A 16,334-nucleotide genomic window follows, 5' to 3' on the forward strand; every position below is an offset into this window, starting at 1 on the left:
CCTCAGCCTCCCTGGTAATTGGGAGGACAGGTGCTTGCCACCACTCCTGGTTTTTTTTTTTTTTCTTTTTTAATCTTTTTTGAGACAGAGTCTCCCTCTGTCACCCAGGCTGGAGTGTAGTGGTGCAATCTTGGCTGGCTTCAATCTCCACTTCCTGGGTTCAAGCGATTCTCCTGCCTCAGCTTCCTAAGTAGCTGGGATTACAGGCATCTACCCCCATGCCCGGTGAATTTTTGCATTTTTTTAGTAGAGATGGGGTTTCACCGTATTGGCCAGGCTGGTCTGGAACTACTGACCTCAAATGATCCACCCACCCTGGCATCTCAAAGTGCTGGGAATACAAGCAAGAGCCACTACACCTGGCCTAATTTTTGTATTTTTAGTAGAGACAAGGTTTCACCATGTTGGCCAGTCTGGTCTCAAACTCCTGATTTTTAATGATCCACCTGCCTCAGCCTCCCAAAGCACTGAGATTACAGGCGTGACCCACTGCACCCAGCCCCAATGGTGCAATCCTGGCTCAATACAACCTCTGCCTCCTGGGCTCAAGCCATCCTCCCATCTCAGCCTCCTGAGTAGTCGGGACTAAAGGTAAAGGTGCACACCACCATGCCTGGCTAATTTTTTTGGGCTTTTTTGTAGAGACAGGGTTTCACCATGTTGCAAAGGCTGGTCTAGAACTCTTGAACTCAAGGGATCCACCTACCTTGGCCTCCAAGAGTGCTGGGATTACAGGCATGAGCCATCATACCTTGCCTATTTATTTTTGAGATGGGATCTCACTCTGTCAACCAGACTGGAGCGCAGTGGCATGATCACAGCTCACTGCAGCCTTAATTTCCCAGACTCCAGCAATCCTCTCACCTCAGGCTTCTGAGTAGTCTGGACCACAGGCACATGCCACCACACCCAGATAATTTTTTGTATTTTTGTTAGAGACAGGGTTTCCTCATGTTGCCCAGGCTGGTCTCAAATAGCTGAGCTCAAGCAATGCAACTGCTTCAGCCTCCCAAAGGGCTGGGATTACAGGTGTGAGCCACTGAGCCTAGCCCCGACCGTATTTTATTTGTTTTGTCTTGTTTTTGTTTTCTGGAGACAGCATCTTGCTCTGTTGCCCAGGCTGGAGCACAGTGGCACTATCTTGGTTCACTGCAGCCTCCACCTCCCAAGTTCAAGAGATTCTCCTGCCTCAGCCTCCCGAGTAGCTGGGACAACAGGCATGCTCCACCATGCCCAGCTAACTTTTTGTATTTTTAGTAGATACAGAGTTTCATCATGTTGGCCAAGTTGGTCTCAAACTCCTGACTTCAAATGATCCACCTGCTCTGGCCTCCCAAAGTGCTAGGATTACAGGCATTGAGTCATTGCACCCAGCCCTCCCCTACTATATTTTAAATGACAGAATTTCAACTTAAAATCCTTCCCTAACTGGGGGAAAAGTCAATACCAGCTTTTTTTCAGTGTTAGTAAAAATTTTTACTCTATTTCCTAAAGAGTAAGATACTATTTTTAGGAGAGGAAGAAAAGGTATTTTCAAAAAGACGGATGCTGACATAGCTAAATGAAGTGAGTTTGTCATATAGTAATGACATACATGCTTGGAATATGAGAAACTTTACCAGGGACTTAGCCTGCAAACTATTCTTATGGACTTTATTGTGTTCCCCCCAAATTCATATGTTGAAGTCCCGCTTCCCAATGTAATGGTATGTCGAGATGGCCCTTTGGGAGGTAATTACATGAGGTCATGAGGGTGGGGCACTCATGATGGAATTAGTGCTTGTATAATAAGAGAAAACAGAGCACTCATCCACACTTGTGCTCTCTCTCCCTCTCTGCCATGTAAGGACAGAGACAAGGGAGCCCTCACCAGAACCCAACCATGCAGGCACCCTGATCTTGGAATTCTCAGTCTCCAAAACTGAAAAATAAATTTCTGTTGTTTAAACCTCCCAGTCTTTGGTATTTTGTTACGGCAGCAAGTAGACTGAGATACCTACTAATATAAATAAGGAAATAAATAAACTATTGGGCATTACCTCCTCAGCCGTGCGATTGCTATGCCGTTGGTAGGTGAGGGAGGACAAGCTCAGCAGGTGGGTCTTTGTTACCAAGGGATCAAGACAGTGATCAGCATTCTCTTCAGTGGGTGAGGCCATCAGGTGCACTGTCACCTGACTTAGGTCACTCACCATCTGGGTCACACTCCAATCAGAGATAAGGCGCCGCATCACTGTGCCTGCTGAGAAAAGGAGGCACACAGAGGCAATGCTACCCAGTTCAGAGGATAGGGTGAGACAGAGATGGAGGAGGGGAATTAAACTGAGAAAGGGAAAAACAAGGGATAGGATAGGAGAAACGAAGGGAGTCTTTTATTTTACCTTGAGGTATAAGCCGCTGAGTTCCCCGAGTGAAGACATGGCCCTGACTGCACTCAATCTGGATGCCCCGTTGCTGGGCAAATGAGGCCCAATAATGTACCTTACAACAAGAGAGCATAACGGAACAAAGGCAGGCATGAGAGGGATGATTAAGGGATTCAATATGAAAAACAAGAAAAGTAGAAGCAGAATAGAAGTGAAAATGTCAGCAAGGACATCAGTGCCTTACCTGCAGCTGGGGAAAGAGGGCTGTATAGGAAAGCTGCTTGTAGTGCTGACCAAGTTTCTTCTTGCTGGGTTTCAGGTTATTGAAGAGCTTTCCCCTGCAGATAGGCCTTGTGACACTAGTCCAAGTTGCCCAGAAGTTTTGCATCCAGCGCAGGGTACTACTATATAGCAGAATTCGGGGCTGGGATATTGCTGCAAAGGGAAAGATAGACATTTCTTAGTTATGGATGAAACACAGAGATAAAGCTAAATCTTTCCCTTGCTTCAGGTTGTAGAGGCTTAAAAATCCAAAATCCGAACAGCCCCTAGCCTCAATTCAGCATCCCCAACTCCCTCTTCTTTCCATGATCCAAGCTCTCTGCTTTCCCCTACTGCTAGGGTCTAAATATTTGCATCTCCCCAAAATTCACATTGAAATACTAACCCCAGGCCAGGCGCGGTGGCTCATGCCTGTAATCCAAGCATTTTGGGAGGCTGAGGCGGTCAAGGTATCAAGACCATCCTGGCCAACAGGGTGAAACCCTGTCTCTACTAAAAATACAAAAATTAGCTGGGTGTGGTGGTGCATGCCTATAGTCCCATCTACTTCAGAGGCTGAGGCAGGAGAATCATTTGAACCCAGGGGGTAGAAGTCGCAGTGAGCTGAGATCATTGCCACTGCATTCCAGCCTGAGTGACAGAGCAAGACTCCATCTCAAAAAAAAAAAAAGAAATACTAACCCCAGCCAGGCACAGTGGCTCATGTCTATAACCCCAGCACTTTGGGAGGCCGAGGTGGGTAGATCATGAGGTCAGGAGTTCAAGACCAGCCTGACCAAGATGGTGAAATCCCGTCTCTACTAAAAATACAAAAAATTAGCCAGGCATGGAGGCAGGTGCCTATAATCCCAGCTACTCGGAGGCTGAGGCAGAAGAATCGCTTGAACCTGGGTGGCAGAGGTTGCAGTGAGCTGAGATGGTGGCACTGCACTCCAGCCTTGGTGATAGAGTGAGACTCCATCTCAGGAAAAAAAAAAAAAGAAAAACATCATCACTTAAGGTGATGATGTTAAAAGGCAGACCTCTGGGAGGTCACTAGATCACAAGGGTGGAGCCCTTGTGAATAGAATTAGTGCCCTTTTAAAATTGGTCCAAGGGAGCTCACTGACTCCATCCACCATATTAGGACACAGCGAAAAGTCACCATCTATGAGGAATGTACCCTCATTGACACTGAATCTGCCAGCTCTTTGATCTTGGACTTTCAAGCCTCCAGAACTATGATAGATAAATGTTTGCTGTTTATAAGCTACCAAACTTGTGGTATTATTGTTACAGCAGCCAAAAAGGACTAAGACATCAACTCTTTCCAATAAACAAACAAAAAAAAAGGTCCTAACCCAGATTCTCCCTTGCCTTTGTCCTCTCCCCTCCCAGGACAGTCAAGCTGAAGTCCCCAGTATCCATGCCCATCCTCCCAGCCCTTCCTCCCCACTGCCCCAGGCCCAAGCCTCACTTCCACTATGACGAGTCAGATCCATCTTGATGGAGAGATTGAGGTTCTCTGAGCGAAAGGCCCGGTAGGAGTCATGGAGCTGGCCCAAGGGCACCTCAGGCAAGAACTCTGGGGCCCGTAGAGTGACACTATGGTGATCATGGGGGTTCCCATGGCACAGCCACTGCAGGTCCAGTGTCATGCAGAGGTCAGGCAGGTGAAGGAAGCAGCAGTCGTCATACCTGCCTCACAACGGAGCCCCAGCCCTCAGTGCCCTGGTCACTCACTTCCCCTTGGTTCTTCCCCCTCCCTCCAACCTAAGTCCCTCACCCCATGGAGGCCCCTCCCTTCACTCCACTCACTTAGAGGCTGTTCTCACGTTGATATCCAAGTCACCCTTGAACACAAACTGACCAGGTTTCCAATGAAAAGACAGGTGGCTCCACTCCCAGTGCATATTTTCAGTTGTGTTGTATGGATCCTATGACCACCCCCGAGAACTTGGTGAGATATAGATAAGAAAACCATCCTCATCTCCCAAATCAGCACCTTTCTCTCTTCCCACATGTGCTATACAGGCCTCAACCATACCATCCTGATAGGAAAAAAGTATCATGACACCCCTCACCTCAGTGGCCAGTTGGTGCAGGTTCGCCTGTTCAATGTCCATGTGCCAGTCTCCATGGAACAGAAGACGGCTCTTGTCCCACCAGGGCAAAGGTGGGCTGGGGTCAGCTGAGGGCTTGGTCAACAGGTCCACACACTGGCCAATCAATGTCCAGGCTGGATCCCAGCATGGGCCCCATACCACTGTATACTGGAATATTTCCGCTGGGGTAGAGGAACAAAGGCTATAACTTGATCATAACATTACCCTTCTCTTTCTCCTTCACTCCAGAAGGGCCTCAGCTCACCTCCCATTTCACCCATTACAAATGTCCCTCAGCCAAACCAACTGCCCCACCTCTACTCACAGTGGAAGTCATGGTAGAATTTGAGTGGGGGCATGTTCCTCTCCACTGCCACGTTACCCCACGGAAGCCCCAAGTGCAGGATCTGACGCCGACGGGAGCAAGGCTGACCACTCTGCTCAGTGCCCACAAGTCGACCCATCAGCCGCCAGTCACGGATCTCAAACAGGTACCGTGGGTAGTCTCTGATCCGAACTGTTATCAGAGGAAGGGTACACACCGGCTGCTCAGGCGTAGTCTGAGCACGCTGGGGCATGTCTTTTACCTCACCACCACTTTACCCGTCTATATTTACAAAGTCAATTGGGAGAACAAGGGCAGGCAGCTGGCAGCTGGCAGCAAGCTGAAAAGTGACAGTGACCCTGGAGCAGAAGGTTAAGGGCATAGCACTGAGATCCAAGAGCCTCAATAACCTTAAAGATGACTGTGTTAGCAGCTTTCCCTTTATGTTAGCCAAGCAATTTCAGGGTGAAATTCAGGAACAAAGAAAGGGAAGGGGAGCCCACCCATCCCACTCCACCTATTCAAAACAGCCACAGTTTCTAATATAACCTAGTTCTTCTGAAATCACTCAGAGAGCTCCCTAGAGCTCAGAGGGCAAGCACCAGGTCTGCAAATAAGGAAAACCTTACTTACCCAGAAATGTCTTGACATTGCACTTGAGCATACGACACCACTGAATGACAAGATCTACTCCCTCAGGAGGAAAAGGGCTGCCTGGATCAAGCTCTTGAACCTGCTCTACCACATGCTCAGGACCGTGGAAGGAGGCATCTGCCAGAGCTACCAGCTCTAGCCCTGCTACGCTCCAAGTGAGCAGTGCCCGGCGCATGGGTGTGTTGCCATAGAGACGACGGGAGCGCTGGATGTAGATTTCAATGTTTTTGCGTTCCAAAGAGGCATAGAGCTCCTCAATTTTGCGGGCGGGCAATAACTCCCCATGCTGCTTCCGAAGGGCAGCCACTTTGGCATCCAAGAGCTGCAGCCTTTTGGCACTCTCCTTACTTTCATCCTTCATCAGCTCATAGTTATCATGAAGTTTCACCTCAAAAATGTCATCCAGGAAAACCCATGAGAAGTGCTGGACCTTTAAGAGTAGATCAGGTGGGAGCGGGACAGGGCTTGGGGAGGCCCAAGCACGAGTCCCTCGATGCAGTCCCTTCAGCCACTTCTGAACTCCCACAGCCTCATCTAGAGTTCGAGAAAAGTCATACTGATAAGGAAACTCCACTGAGACTGAGCCGAGGGAGAGGAGCCAAACACGGTTCCGGAGGGTCTGCAGCGCAGGGAAGGGGTTCCGGTGGAGAATCATCTCTTCCAGCTCAGGTAGCAGCTGCACCTCCACCTCCTTGAAGTTGAAGATACTATTGCCATCAAAGCCAGCAGCCAGCTCTGGACAGTACACCTGCAGGGAACCTCCATGCCGGCTCAGTGACACACTCTCTGCAGCCAGGGTAATGAACTTGTCCTCAGCTACAAAAGCTGTCACCTTGGCTGTGCTCACCTCCAGGGTCAGGTTTAACAGCCGCTTTGGGGGTAATGGCTCAGAGGCGTGGCCTTCTAGCTCAGAAGTGGTTCCTGAAGTCTCTAGTGCAAGGGATGGTACAGTTTCAGGAAACACAGTGGCTCTTAGTAGGTCTCGGCACTGTAGAGTAGCCAGGACGTGCTGGTACAGGTACATGTGATCTGGGGGGCTCCAAAGTAAGGTCAGCCCTGCACCACACTGAACCTTTAGGGAGCAGAAGAAAACGATCTGTCAATTACCATGTTGCAAAACAGTAAAGATGGTAAGGATTATGATACATGCATACCTGGCTCAAGAAACATCTCCACCCAGAAGTCTTTCTTGAGTAACCACATTAATTACTCCCTTCCTTTGCTCCTGTTAGCACTAATGCAGTAAACTAACAGTTGTTAGTATCTTACATTTAAGAGCACTTATACTTTTTAAGTTCTCCTCAACTGAATTCTAAATTGTCTGAGAAAAGCGGTCATGTGTTTTAATTCTTCGGTATCTACTATAGTACACTCAGTATAGACAGCAGGTACTTGATAAATCATCTGGCTTCATGTTTCTGCTTGTGAGTTGCCTTTCTATCAGCAACTACACTTTGGTAACCACTGCAACAGTCAACTTAAATATGTTTCATGAATTGACTGCATCAATTTCATTCTCAAAATACAGCATAATAAATTACTGAGCACACAAATCAATATGGCAGCTGACTTATATAAAAGTATGCCTCAAGGATAGGAGTAGAGTCTTTGTCCGCTTGAAAAACAAAGGCAGTTCTGAATAGCTAAGTGGACAGAGAAAAGAAAAATTCCAGGACAGAAAAATTCTCAAGTTCTAGTCTCCAAAAAAAGAAACTCTTCAGTTTCTAAAGGTGAAGTCTGTCAAAGAGGAAAATGCCCCACACTCCTCCTAAGAGGGTCCCATGTCCATCTGTTACACTGAAGACAAAGACACTGGAAAGCCTCTCTCAAAACGTGCTGGTGCCTCTATCTTCTGACTCCTTCCAGTATTTTGATGGGTTAAGGGCTTCAACAAAATGACACCAAATCATTATTTTTTAAAAGTCCCTTATTTTTCAGAGATGCATACTGAAATATTTATAGTTGAAATTATGTATGTCTGATACTCACATGAATTAATAATTATTGAATCTTGATATACAAAAGCTTATATAGTCTCTCTAGTTTTGTATATATTTTCAATTCCACAAAAAGTTAAAAACATACAAGCTACAAAAAATAAAGATGATCAGGTGTCATACTTCTCATGAAACCAGTTTCACAACATGAGTTAAAAAGAAAGGCTGGGCATGGTGGCTCACACCTATAATCTCAGCACTTGGGGAGGCCAAGATAGGACTGCTTGAGCCCAGGAGTTTAAGACCAGTCTGGGCAAAACATGAGACTCTGTCTTGGGAAAAGATAAGGAATAAAAAGACTGATAAGGAAGGCTCTAAGCTGAGGGAAAAGCCAGCCTGGCCCCACCTCTCCACAGGAACATTACCTCTAGAGAACGGATGCTGCTGTGATAGGTGATGGAGATCATGGAAAGGCTGAGCACTGGGGTGGGGATGTCAGGGGCCTTGCAACAGGGCTGCATCTTCTCTGTGACTGATTTCACCAGTGCTAGCACAAGTCCTTGAATCCCCACAGTGGAGGTCTCCGCACTGCCCAGGATAGTCAGGGTGTCCAGTCGTACCTCTGAAGCACCTAACAACAAGAAACCATGACAGCCTTGGTTCGCAGCTCTCAAAGGGCAACAATAGTCCTCACTTGCCTTTCTTATTTATTCCCTTAATTATCTTTATTCCTCATGCCTCCTTAAGTTCATTCCTTAGGTTTTTAAAATTTTTTTTACAGAGATGAGGTTTCTCCATGTTGGCCAGGCTGGTCTTGAACTCCCGACCTCAGGTGATCTGCCCGCCTCAGCCTCCCAAAGTGCTGGGATTACAGGCGTGAGCCACTGCGCCTGGCCTCATTCCTTAGGTTTTAAGGAAACTTTCCCTTTCCTAACTAGATTCAGCAGAGCCAAAGAATTTCCTTAACTCCTACAAATTGCACAGAGACATACCACTTACTCTCTAGAACTAAACACAAGAGGAAATAAAAAGCTTTATGGATCTCACTCTCTTGACTAGATCAAGGCTGTCTTTTTCTTAGATCTTGCTTACTACTTGTCTTTCATAAGCCCTTAAGAAATATCAAGAAACCTAATATTTATGCAAGACCTTCAAGCATCTCATGACTCTAATTTAGAAAAATTCCAGATAATCAGCTTCATCAAATGAGAAGGAGCACACTAAACCAACATAATCTGCTTAGGTTACACACTACACACTTCAGTATATTTATTTATTTTATTTTTGGAGACAGAGTCTCGCTCTGTTGCCCAGGCTGGAGTGCAGTGGCACCACCTCAGCTCACTGCAACCTCTGCCTCCCGGGTTCAAGTGATTCTCCTGCCTCAGCCTTCCAAGTAGCACACTTCAGTATAGACTCCTTGTCCCACTTACCAACCAAGGCAGAAAGGGTGAACAAGTTCATGTCTTCGACCTTCAAGTCCACTTTCCACAGTAATGACACAGATTCCCCAAATGAAGAGTCCCTAGAGACAGCTGACTTCCCAGATTGTGGACCCATCAGGGATAAAATACGAGACAGACATTGGGCACAGGTATCTGATGCTTCTACCTGAAGTCCTCGAATGGTACAATCAAGAAAGAGGGTATCTGACTGGGTGCTGGACAAGCCCAGAGGCTGGTTATAGCTACCCTAGAGAAGAGGCAGACGGATCCCATTAGAAGTACGCAGGTGCACAGTTTTATGATGCCCTGATGCACTGCCAGCTCCCAACAGGATGCTCAGTGCTCTGATGCATGACAGGATGAGGAGAGCTGTGCAGGCCCCTATTCACCAAAGCCCCCACCTACCTGTAGTGTGAAGGAATCCAGAACAAGCGCCTCACCCCAAACATGCATATTGGGTGGATGTGGTGCCCGCTGAATGTGGGAGTCACTGCCCACACGCCAGCAGAGGTGGTCCACGGTTAGGACGCCCCGCTGATGGATGCTTTGTGGCCTGAGGTGCTGGTAATCTGAACAAAGGTGAGAAAGAAGAGTTCCATGGAGCCACTGTGGCCATCAGTTGGGCCAAGCTCCACTAATGGACAGATTCTTGTTCCTTTTCCATCTGAAAGCCTTACCCAGAGAGATGGAATTGAATCCCAAGGCAAAAGGTGGTGTATCTCCAAGCTGAATGGAAATGTTGACATTGGAGATGGAGGTGCTAAAGATGATGGGAGCCAGAATTTGGGGGAAGGTTCTGCATAGGAACAAGACATCACTGTTTAGTAAGAAAAGAAGTGCAACCTCCTATCATAGAACAGTTTCTGAAGCTCGCAACATCAGAGTGAGAATTTACAGCTGTGTTGTGATTCTCAGGATGGGATACACCTAGAAGATAAAAGGCTGAACTCATCAGCTTACTGCTATTCTTAACAGTAATCTGCAGGAACCCCAGAGAGATATTACTTGGGCTGAATCATATAAAATTGTCACTTTCACAGGCCAAATATGATGAACACCAGGAATATTATATGACTGAACCTAAAATAACCAAGAAGCATCACTTTTAAACTAAAACCTTAAGTTCTCTGTGCAGCACAATGGAAGCACTACACAAAGACATGGCTGTCACCTTACAATCTCCATGTTGGCAGACAAGACAAAGACTTTCCTTTTCACTTAAGTTCAGTTCGACAAATGTTTATTTTGTATAAAACAGTACACTGGGCACTAAGGACACAAAAACAAAGAGGACAACATGCTGCAACGAAGGAGTCTAGTCTAGTAGGAAAGATATATAAAACAGGTTGCTATTGCGACAAACAACCTCATTTAACACAAAATGCCACTTTGGACTAAAAGAATCCCAGAGAATCCAACTGATAAGATGGCAGCTGAAAAATATCAGACTGACCTTTTTTTCCTTTGCTTAAGAACAGGTGAACTAGACCCTTGCGTCTCCAGCGCCAGTAGGTGCAGCCAGTGAGAGAATTCCTGGTGCCGGTAGTGAATAATGCAAGTGTTCAGAACCAGGGAGGCTGAGAGGTCAATGGTAGTCACCTGAAATGAGAAGACCAGAACTGTGGATTGGGTTTTATTTTACAAACTCATAAATGCAATAATTTAGAGAGAGAGTAAAGAAAGAAACAATTCTTGGTACCACAATCATCATACCTGCACACTAGCCTTGAGGGAATTGAGGCAAACAATGCGCTGGCGACTCTGGGACAGCAACAACCCATCTGTAAGAGGCCAGAAGGCAGATCAGAGGACAGCACTGGAAGGGCAAGAGACAAAACTGGGAGAGGGTCAGAAGTCGGCAAAGAGGTAAAGACTGTCACTAACACCTGTGAATTGGGGCTATTTTCTCTCAGTACGTTCCCTCCTTCCGCTCCCCAGTTACACTGAGATTAGATTAAGAAGACCATATGGGACATGAGCAAAGAGAATATCTACTCCTCCCATTCTCTCTCAGTACCAGTACCCCAACCCAAGAACCTTCCAGCAGGAGTTCAGTGCTCATCTGTGCCATATCAGAGTTTGCTGTGAAGCTTCGAAGGGGCAGCTGATCCTCATCACGGTGGTACAGGAACTGCAGTAGCTTCAGAGTCCAAGTCAGGTGCCTGAACCGAGACAGATTCTAGCTCAGGAAGATGTGGAATGCCACTACTACTTCTTGTATTTTTATTTTTTTTAAATGATTTTTAAAATTCTTCTCACATTACATGGATGTAACCATTCCTATTTCCCTTCTCCCCATAGACAAGCTCAGTGCAACTACTAGGCTGGTTAAAGAGATCCCAACATACAGCTCCCACTATCACTCTCCCATCTTCTGTGTAAGGAGAGACCTCACCTCTTTTGACTATTCATGGACAATACCACACTTGTGTTCTCCATCTTAAGCTTGACCTGGTCTGGCAGCTGCTGGAGGAGGATCAGGCCAGGCAGAGTTGGCTCAACCAAGTCCTCTGTCACCTCTGAAAACATGAATGAATAACACAAGAACCAACAATTCTTAACACTCTCAATTCTCCCGAAATGCCCTGTCCTCTATGGACAAATTCTCCCACAAAAAGTAGGCTAAGAAAATGCTTAAGCTGGATGGACCACAGGGCGAACACCCCAGAGATCCAGGCATCTGCTGTACTTCCTTCTCCAGACTCTAAAAACCTAAAGAGTACAAGGAGCAGGTTGGTAAATGATAAGAATATGGACCTTAGGGCCAAATAATTTAAACCTCATTTTTACTACTGATTAGCTGTATGACTTCAGTCCAGTTACCAAGCTAACCTTCCTAGGCTTCAGTTTCCTTATTTGTGAAATGCTGAGGATTTAGTGAGAGAATATACAGTCATCCCTTGGTATACTTGGGGCTTTGGGTTCCAGGACCCCCTGCAGAAACAAAAGTCCATACATATTCAACTGCAGCAGTTGTCCCTGTGGGAACCTGTGTATACAAAAAGTCAGCCCTCCATATCAGCAAGTTTCATATCCTGCAAATATTGCATTTTCCATACATGTTTGGTTATGGATATAGAACACACAGATATGGGAGAGCCAACTGTATGTATTAAAAAAAATCCACATATAAGTAAACCCACACAGCTCAAACCATGTTGTTCAATGGTAAACTGTATATAAAAGACATAGTAACTAACCCATGATAGGTGCCCACTCAATATTAGTTCTGTCACTCTGCACGTGCAAATGCCCTATTTCTTCTAACTGTCCTTAGGGTCAAAGTCCATGGTGACTAATGACTCAGACCTAAAAAGGCAGTGAGGCCACCATTTTTTCTACTTCCAAAACAATCCCTGAGAACACGGTAGCCAAGAAACTCAATGATTGGGGCTTTACCTGAACAGGGAACAGGCTTAGATGCCAGGCTTGGGCCCTGGCACAGCAGTTGGCTCTGGAAGAGGCCCTCATGCAGTTCAGCATGGAGTGTCCACACATCCACAGTGATAGCTGTCAGATGCCGACTGCTAATGCCCACCTTTAGACACAGGTCCAGGGCCAGTGAGAGCTCCACTAGGCAGGTGTCTTCCTGTGGGGAAGATAAGCCTCTAAGGTGTGAAGGTTTGGAAGTCTTAAGTCAAAATGTGGTGATCTGGAAAACTGGGTACTGACCTGAGGGAACCCCCTAAGGCCACAGAACCTAGAATGTAAGCCCTAAGCTCCTTCACACTTTATGCCCAGGAAGAAATGAGGCATCTGAATGATCCTGGCATACTTACCAGCTGACCACTCTTTAGAACTTTGCTGTTGATCTTACATAAGCTCACCTCACAGATTAGCCTAGGAAAGGAAAAAAATTAGGAGTACTTGGCCCTTTTCCTCACCATTTACCTCCAATCAAGCTCTGTTGGCTAGAAGGGACAAGGCAAGTGCATTGTCTAATCTTGACACCTCCTCAAGTTGCACAGAATGAGAATTTAACACCTTGATAACGAGGCCCTGAAGCAACTCTAAGGCAAGAATAGGACAGCTCCATTCTCTCCTCCCCAGTGCTTACCTCTTCCCATCACTATCCAAAAGAAATCTGCTTCTACTGATCTGTATATGCCATAAGGACTCAGAGGTATCCACCTTGAGTACCATGATGTTTATAGCATCTACGTGAACAGAGAATAGCTGGAAGGAAAAAGCAAAGATAAACATTAATTAATGTTAAGGAACTACGCTTTCTTTCCAGATAGGAAAGAGAAACAGCTCTTTGGATTATGCCCTAAAAATAGTAGAAAAATCTACCCATAACTCCAAAGCCAACCATGCCAAAGTACAGTCCAGGAGAGCAGGAGAAGTTGTCTCACTTGGCAGAAGATCTTCAATAAGGACGGGCTGAAGGACAGTTCCTTTTGATCCACCCCAGCGCTCTGGGAGAATGGGGCAGACAGGCCAGAAACTTTCTGTAGGTCCGTTCTGATACGCACTTCTCCAAAGCACAACGCCACACAGTGTCTGCCCAGAAGAGAAATCTCACTGCCACCAGGCCCATCCCTCCCATAGCAATCTATTCCCCACCCTCACATTCACTTTCTCATCCTTCCGAGAAATATAGCTCAAATCAGAGGTTAGTCTCATAGCAGTTATCAATATCTGTCTCACAAGATAATGGCACCCAGGCTAACAGGAAAACTTCAGCAAGAACATCCCTTCCTCCTTGGATTGTGAGGCCTCTGTAGAAGAATCTCACTCTGCAAACACCAACTTGAAAACACTCCCGTAGGGGAGAAGTGAGAATATAGGGTACTCACGGAAGATCATGGCTAAGGAGTTTGCTGGAAATCCACAGGTTATCAATTTCCTAAAATAGTGAGGGAGAAAGCTCTGTGTGCTAGCTGCTAAATAAGCAATGAGCAGCTTGACAAGCCAGGAAAGGTTCTGGATTATTAGAATTTCTCTTTCATAGGCATGTTGCCTTGAATCCCCTCTTAAATTAGAATAGTAAACTCTTCGATTTCCTGTTATCTTTCTTTTGTATCTTTGTTATGTGACCTGGACAACTTGCATCAATCCCAGCGTTCTCCAACAAGTTCTAAGATCATCTTGGCAAAGAAATGGCAAGGCTGGGATTTACTAGAAAAGCCACCAGAATTTCTTTTTTTAAAAAAAGGAAATTAAGAGTTTAAATTAAGCTGAATCAACCCTACATACATATCCAGAGTTTCCTAGAACTCACCACTGTTTGCTGGTGCTGCTGAAACTTAAGACTGACATTCTGGATCCAAAAAAAGCGGAAGGAGCCAATCTTTAGCTCCGCCTGCAGCTTCCGCTGACACCACTTGGTGGCCAACCGGACTACAAGCCACCTGCAGAAAAATTCCTGTTTATTCATAGGACCCTTTACCAATGATAGTTTCCCTCACCCCTTGCTGGTCTTACAAAGCCTTGCAAAAAGGTCGTGTCCGGAAACTGGATCTGAGCAACTCTCCTTTCTCCCAAAGCACCACTCTGTCATAGACGTTCAGCGACGCTGATCAAGATCCTAGCTCTCTACTGACCCCTCCACCCAGAGAAAACCAGAAACTCCACCCTCTAAGTTGGGAACAAAAAAAAAAAAAATCTCTCAAATTGTCAGGAATCCCAGAGGCAAAGACAGAAGGCCCCAGCAGGAGTCAAAGCGGAGGCGGCTCTGTCAGATATGCCATCACGCCATCACACTCCCCAGAGGGTCTCCGTCTCCTGCTCCCACCCTCCAAATAGGTATCCGCGAGAAGGCACTGTGAGGTCAGACCCGGCAGCTAAAATGCTCTTCTCCCCAGACCTATGCTGCAGGTGCCCTTCGCGCTTAGCAAAGAGGACATTCGTGGGGGAAGAGGGGGAAAGCGAGGCCACTGAACCAGGCCCCTTCCTCACACCGCTATTCAGTTCCTGGCCTCAGCATTTCCTCAGGCCCCGCCCGTTTCCTCAGTCTCCCCCACTCGCAGCCCATTCCCTGCAGCTCAGGCCGCGCGCCCCCGCACGATCCCTCCCCTCGCCGCGCGCCCCCTCCTCAACCCTACCCAGTCTGCCTCCCGCGCCTCAGCCCGGCGCGCGCCCCCTCCTCAGTCTTTCTTCCTCCTCTCTGTTCCCTCCCTCCCGCCTCCACCGCCGCGGCCGGAAGCCCCTCACCGGCCTAAAAAGAGAGCGCTAAGCGCAACCAGCAGCAAGACCAACAGCGCGGAGAAGAACAGAGGCATTTAGGTCCGGGTCCGGCCCGGCTTGGCCCCGGCCCCCGCCATGCCGGGCCCCGACGCCGGATCCTCGCAGCGCAGCCGCGGGCCGACCAGCCGCGCGCGCAGGAGCAGCGCTGAGCTGGGAAGCGTTGGTGCGCACGCGAGCCCCGCCTCCCACAGCCCGCCAGCCAGCCAACGGCCTCCCTCCTCAGCCCCACCCCGCCCTGCGACCCGGCAGGGCCGACCGGCTGCATGCGCTAGGAGCGGGTGTGGCCCCGGGAGGAGGGTGCTGGGAGCCGACCGAGAGCTGACATACGCCCGGGCGCTCCCCACGGTGCCCGGAACTGCGGGGCTGGGGGACCCGCGGGGGTCGGAGTCCGGGCCCACTTCCTGGGCTGCGGTGGACTTGGCTGGCTGATTTCGGCCGGGAGAGCTCACTTTCAGGGTCAGGGGAGTTGGGAGTCCGCCTGGCCATTTAGGCCTGTTCTGCGGAAGTTACACCCCGGTCAGACGTGGTAGCACTCGCTATTCAAGATCCTGTTTGAAAATTACTGAGGCGGAAACTAGGAGGTAATTAAAAGGCCTCAAAAATCCCGCCCCATTCCATCCACAGAGGAAACTAATGAGTTGTTTTTGTTTTTTGTTTTTGAGACGAGGACTCGCTATGGTGCGGAGTCTGGTCTCGAACTCCTGCAGGCTCAAGGGATCTTCTCACCTCAGCCTCCTGAGTAGCTGGGACTAAAGACGCGCACCACCGTTCCTGGCCAATGACTTTTTTACTTCATTTACTGTTTGAACACTGTTCTGGTCAATCTACTTATAGTACGAACTGGGCCCTGAATAGGGGAGATGCTGCAGAAGTACTGAATATTGTTCTTGCCCTTTAGCAAAAAATAGTTTATCTGGGAAGCAAAATTATATAAAATAGACAATACATAGTTTTGCCTGCTTCCTTCTCTGTAAAATGAGAGAACAGGACAATGTTCCCTCAGAGTTGCTGTGCTGCTACCAAGGATCAGTATCTGAATGTTACTGATAATA

General features: G+C 47.5%; 1 protein-coding gene across 3 annotated transcripts in view; it reads right to left on the reverse strand.

Annotated features, from left to right (window-relative positions):
• The window catches only part of KIAA0100 (KIAA0100 ortholog), a 31,119-nt gene extending 15,700 nt beyond the window's left edge, over window positions 1–15,419 (reverse strand). The window contains exons 1-23 of one of the 3 annotated variants that reach the window (XM_017542096.2): window positions 15,250–15,419; window positions 14,318–14,447; window positions 13,893–13,942; window positions 13,449–13,596; window positions 13,151–13,269; window positions 12,873–12,933; window positions 12,493–12,682; window positions 11,489–11,612; window positions 11,131–11,255; window positions 10,807–10,874; window positions 10,547–10,692; window positions 9,771–9,889; window positions 9,499–9,662; window positions 9,082–9,340; window positions 8,074–8,279; window positions 5,691–6,783; window positions 5,058–5,249; window positions 4,712–4,914; window positions 4,446–4,564; window positions 4,105–4,325; window positions 2,611–2,801; window positions 2,382–2,481; window positions 2,040–2,242 (exon numbers count right to left, since the gene is read on the reverse strand). In XM_017542096.2, coding sequence (XP_017397585.1) covers window positions 2,040–2,242; window positions 2,382–2,481; window positions 2,611–2,801; window positions 4,105–4,325; window positions 4,446–4,564; window positions 4,712–4,914; window positions 5,058–5,249; window positions 5,691–6,783; window positions 8,074–8,279; window positions 9,082–9,340; window positions 9,499–9,662; window positions 9,771–9,889; window positions 10,547–10,692; window positions 10,807–10,874; window positions 11,131–11,255; window positions 11,489–11,612; window positions 12,493–12,682; window positions 12,873–12,933; window positions 13,151–13,269; window positions 13,449–13,596; window positions 13,893–13,942; window positions 14,318–14,447; window positions 15,250–15,317 — 4,299 coding nt within the window. In that variant the 5' untranslated portion in view covers window positions 15,318–15,419. Of the gene's footprint in view, window positions 1–2,039; window positions 2,243–2,381; window positions 2,482–2,610; window positions 2,802–4,104; window positions 4,326–4,445; window positions 4,565–4,711; window positions 4,915–5,057; window positions 5,250–5,690; window positions 6,784–8,073; window positions 8,280–9,081; window positions 9,341–9,498; window positions 9,663–9,770; window positions 9,890–10,546; window positions 10,693–10,806; window positions 10,875–11,130; window positions 11,256–11,488; window positions 11,613–12,492; window positions 12,683–12,872; window positions 12,934–13,150; window positions 13,270–13,386; window positions 13,417–13,448; window positions 13,597–13,892; window positions 13,943–14,317; window positions 14,448–15,249 lie in introns of those variants that run through there. The other 2 variants (XM_017542097.2, XM_037743288.1) reach the window with 2 other exon arrangements.
• Between the last annotated feature and the right edge of the window lie 915 nt (window positions 15,420–16,334).

This window comes from Cebus imitator, unplaced genomic scaffold (genome assembly GCF_001604975.1).
Source record: "Cebus imitator isolate Cc_AM_T3 unplaced genomic scaffold, Cebus_imitator-1.0 Scaffold140, whole genome shotgun sequence".
Classification (NCBI taxonomy): Eukaryota; Metazoa; Chordata; class Mammalia; order Primates; family Cebidae; genus Cebus; species Cebus imitator.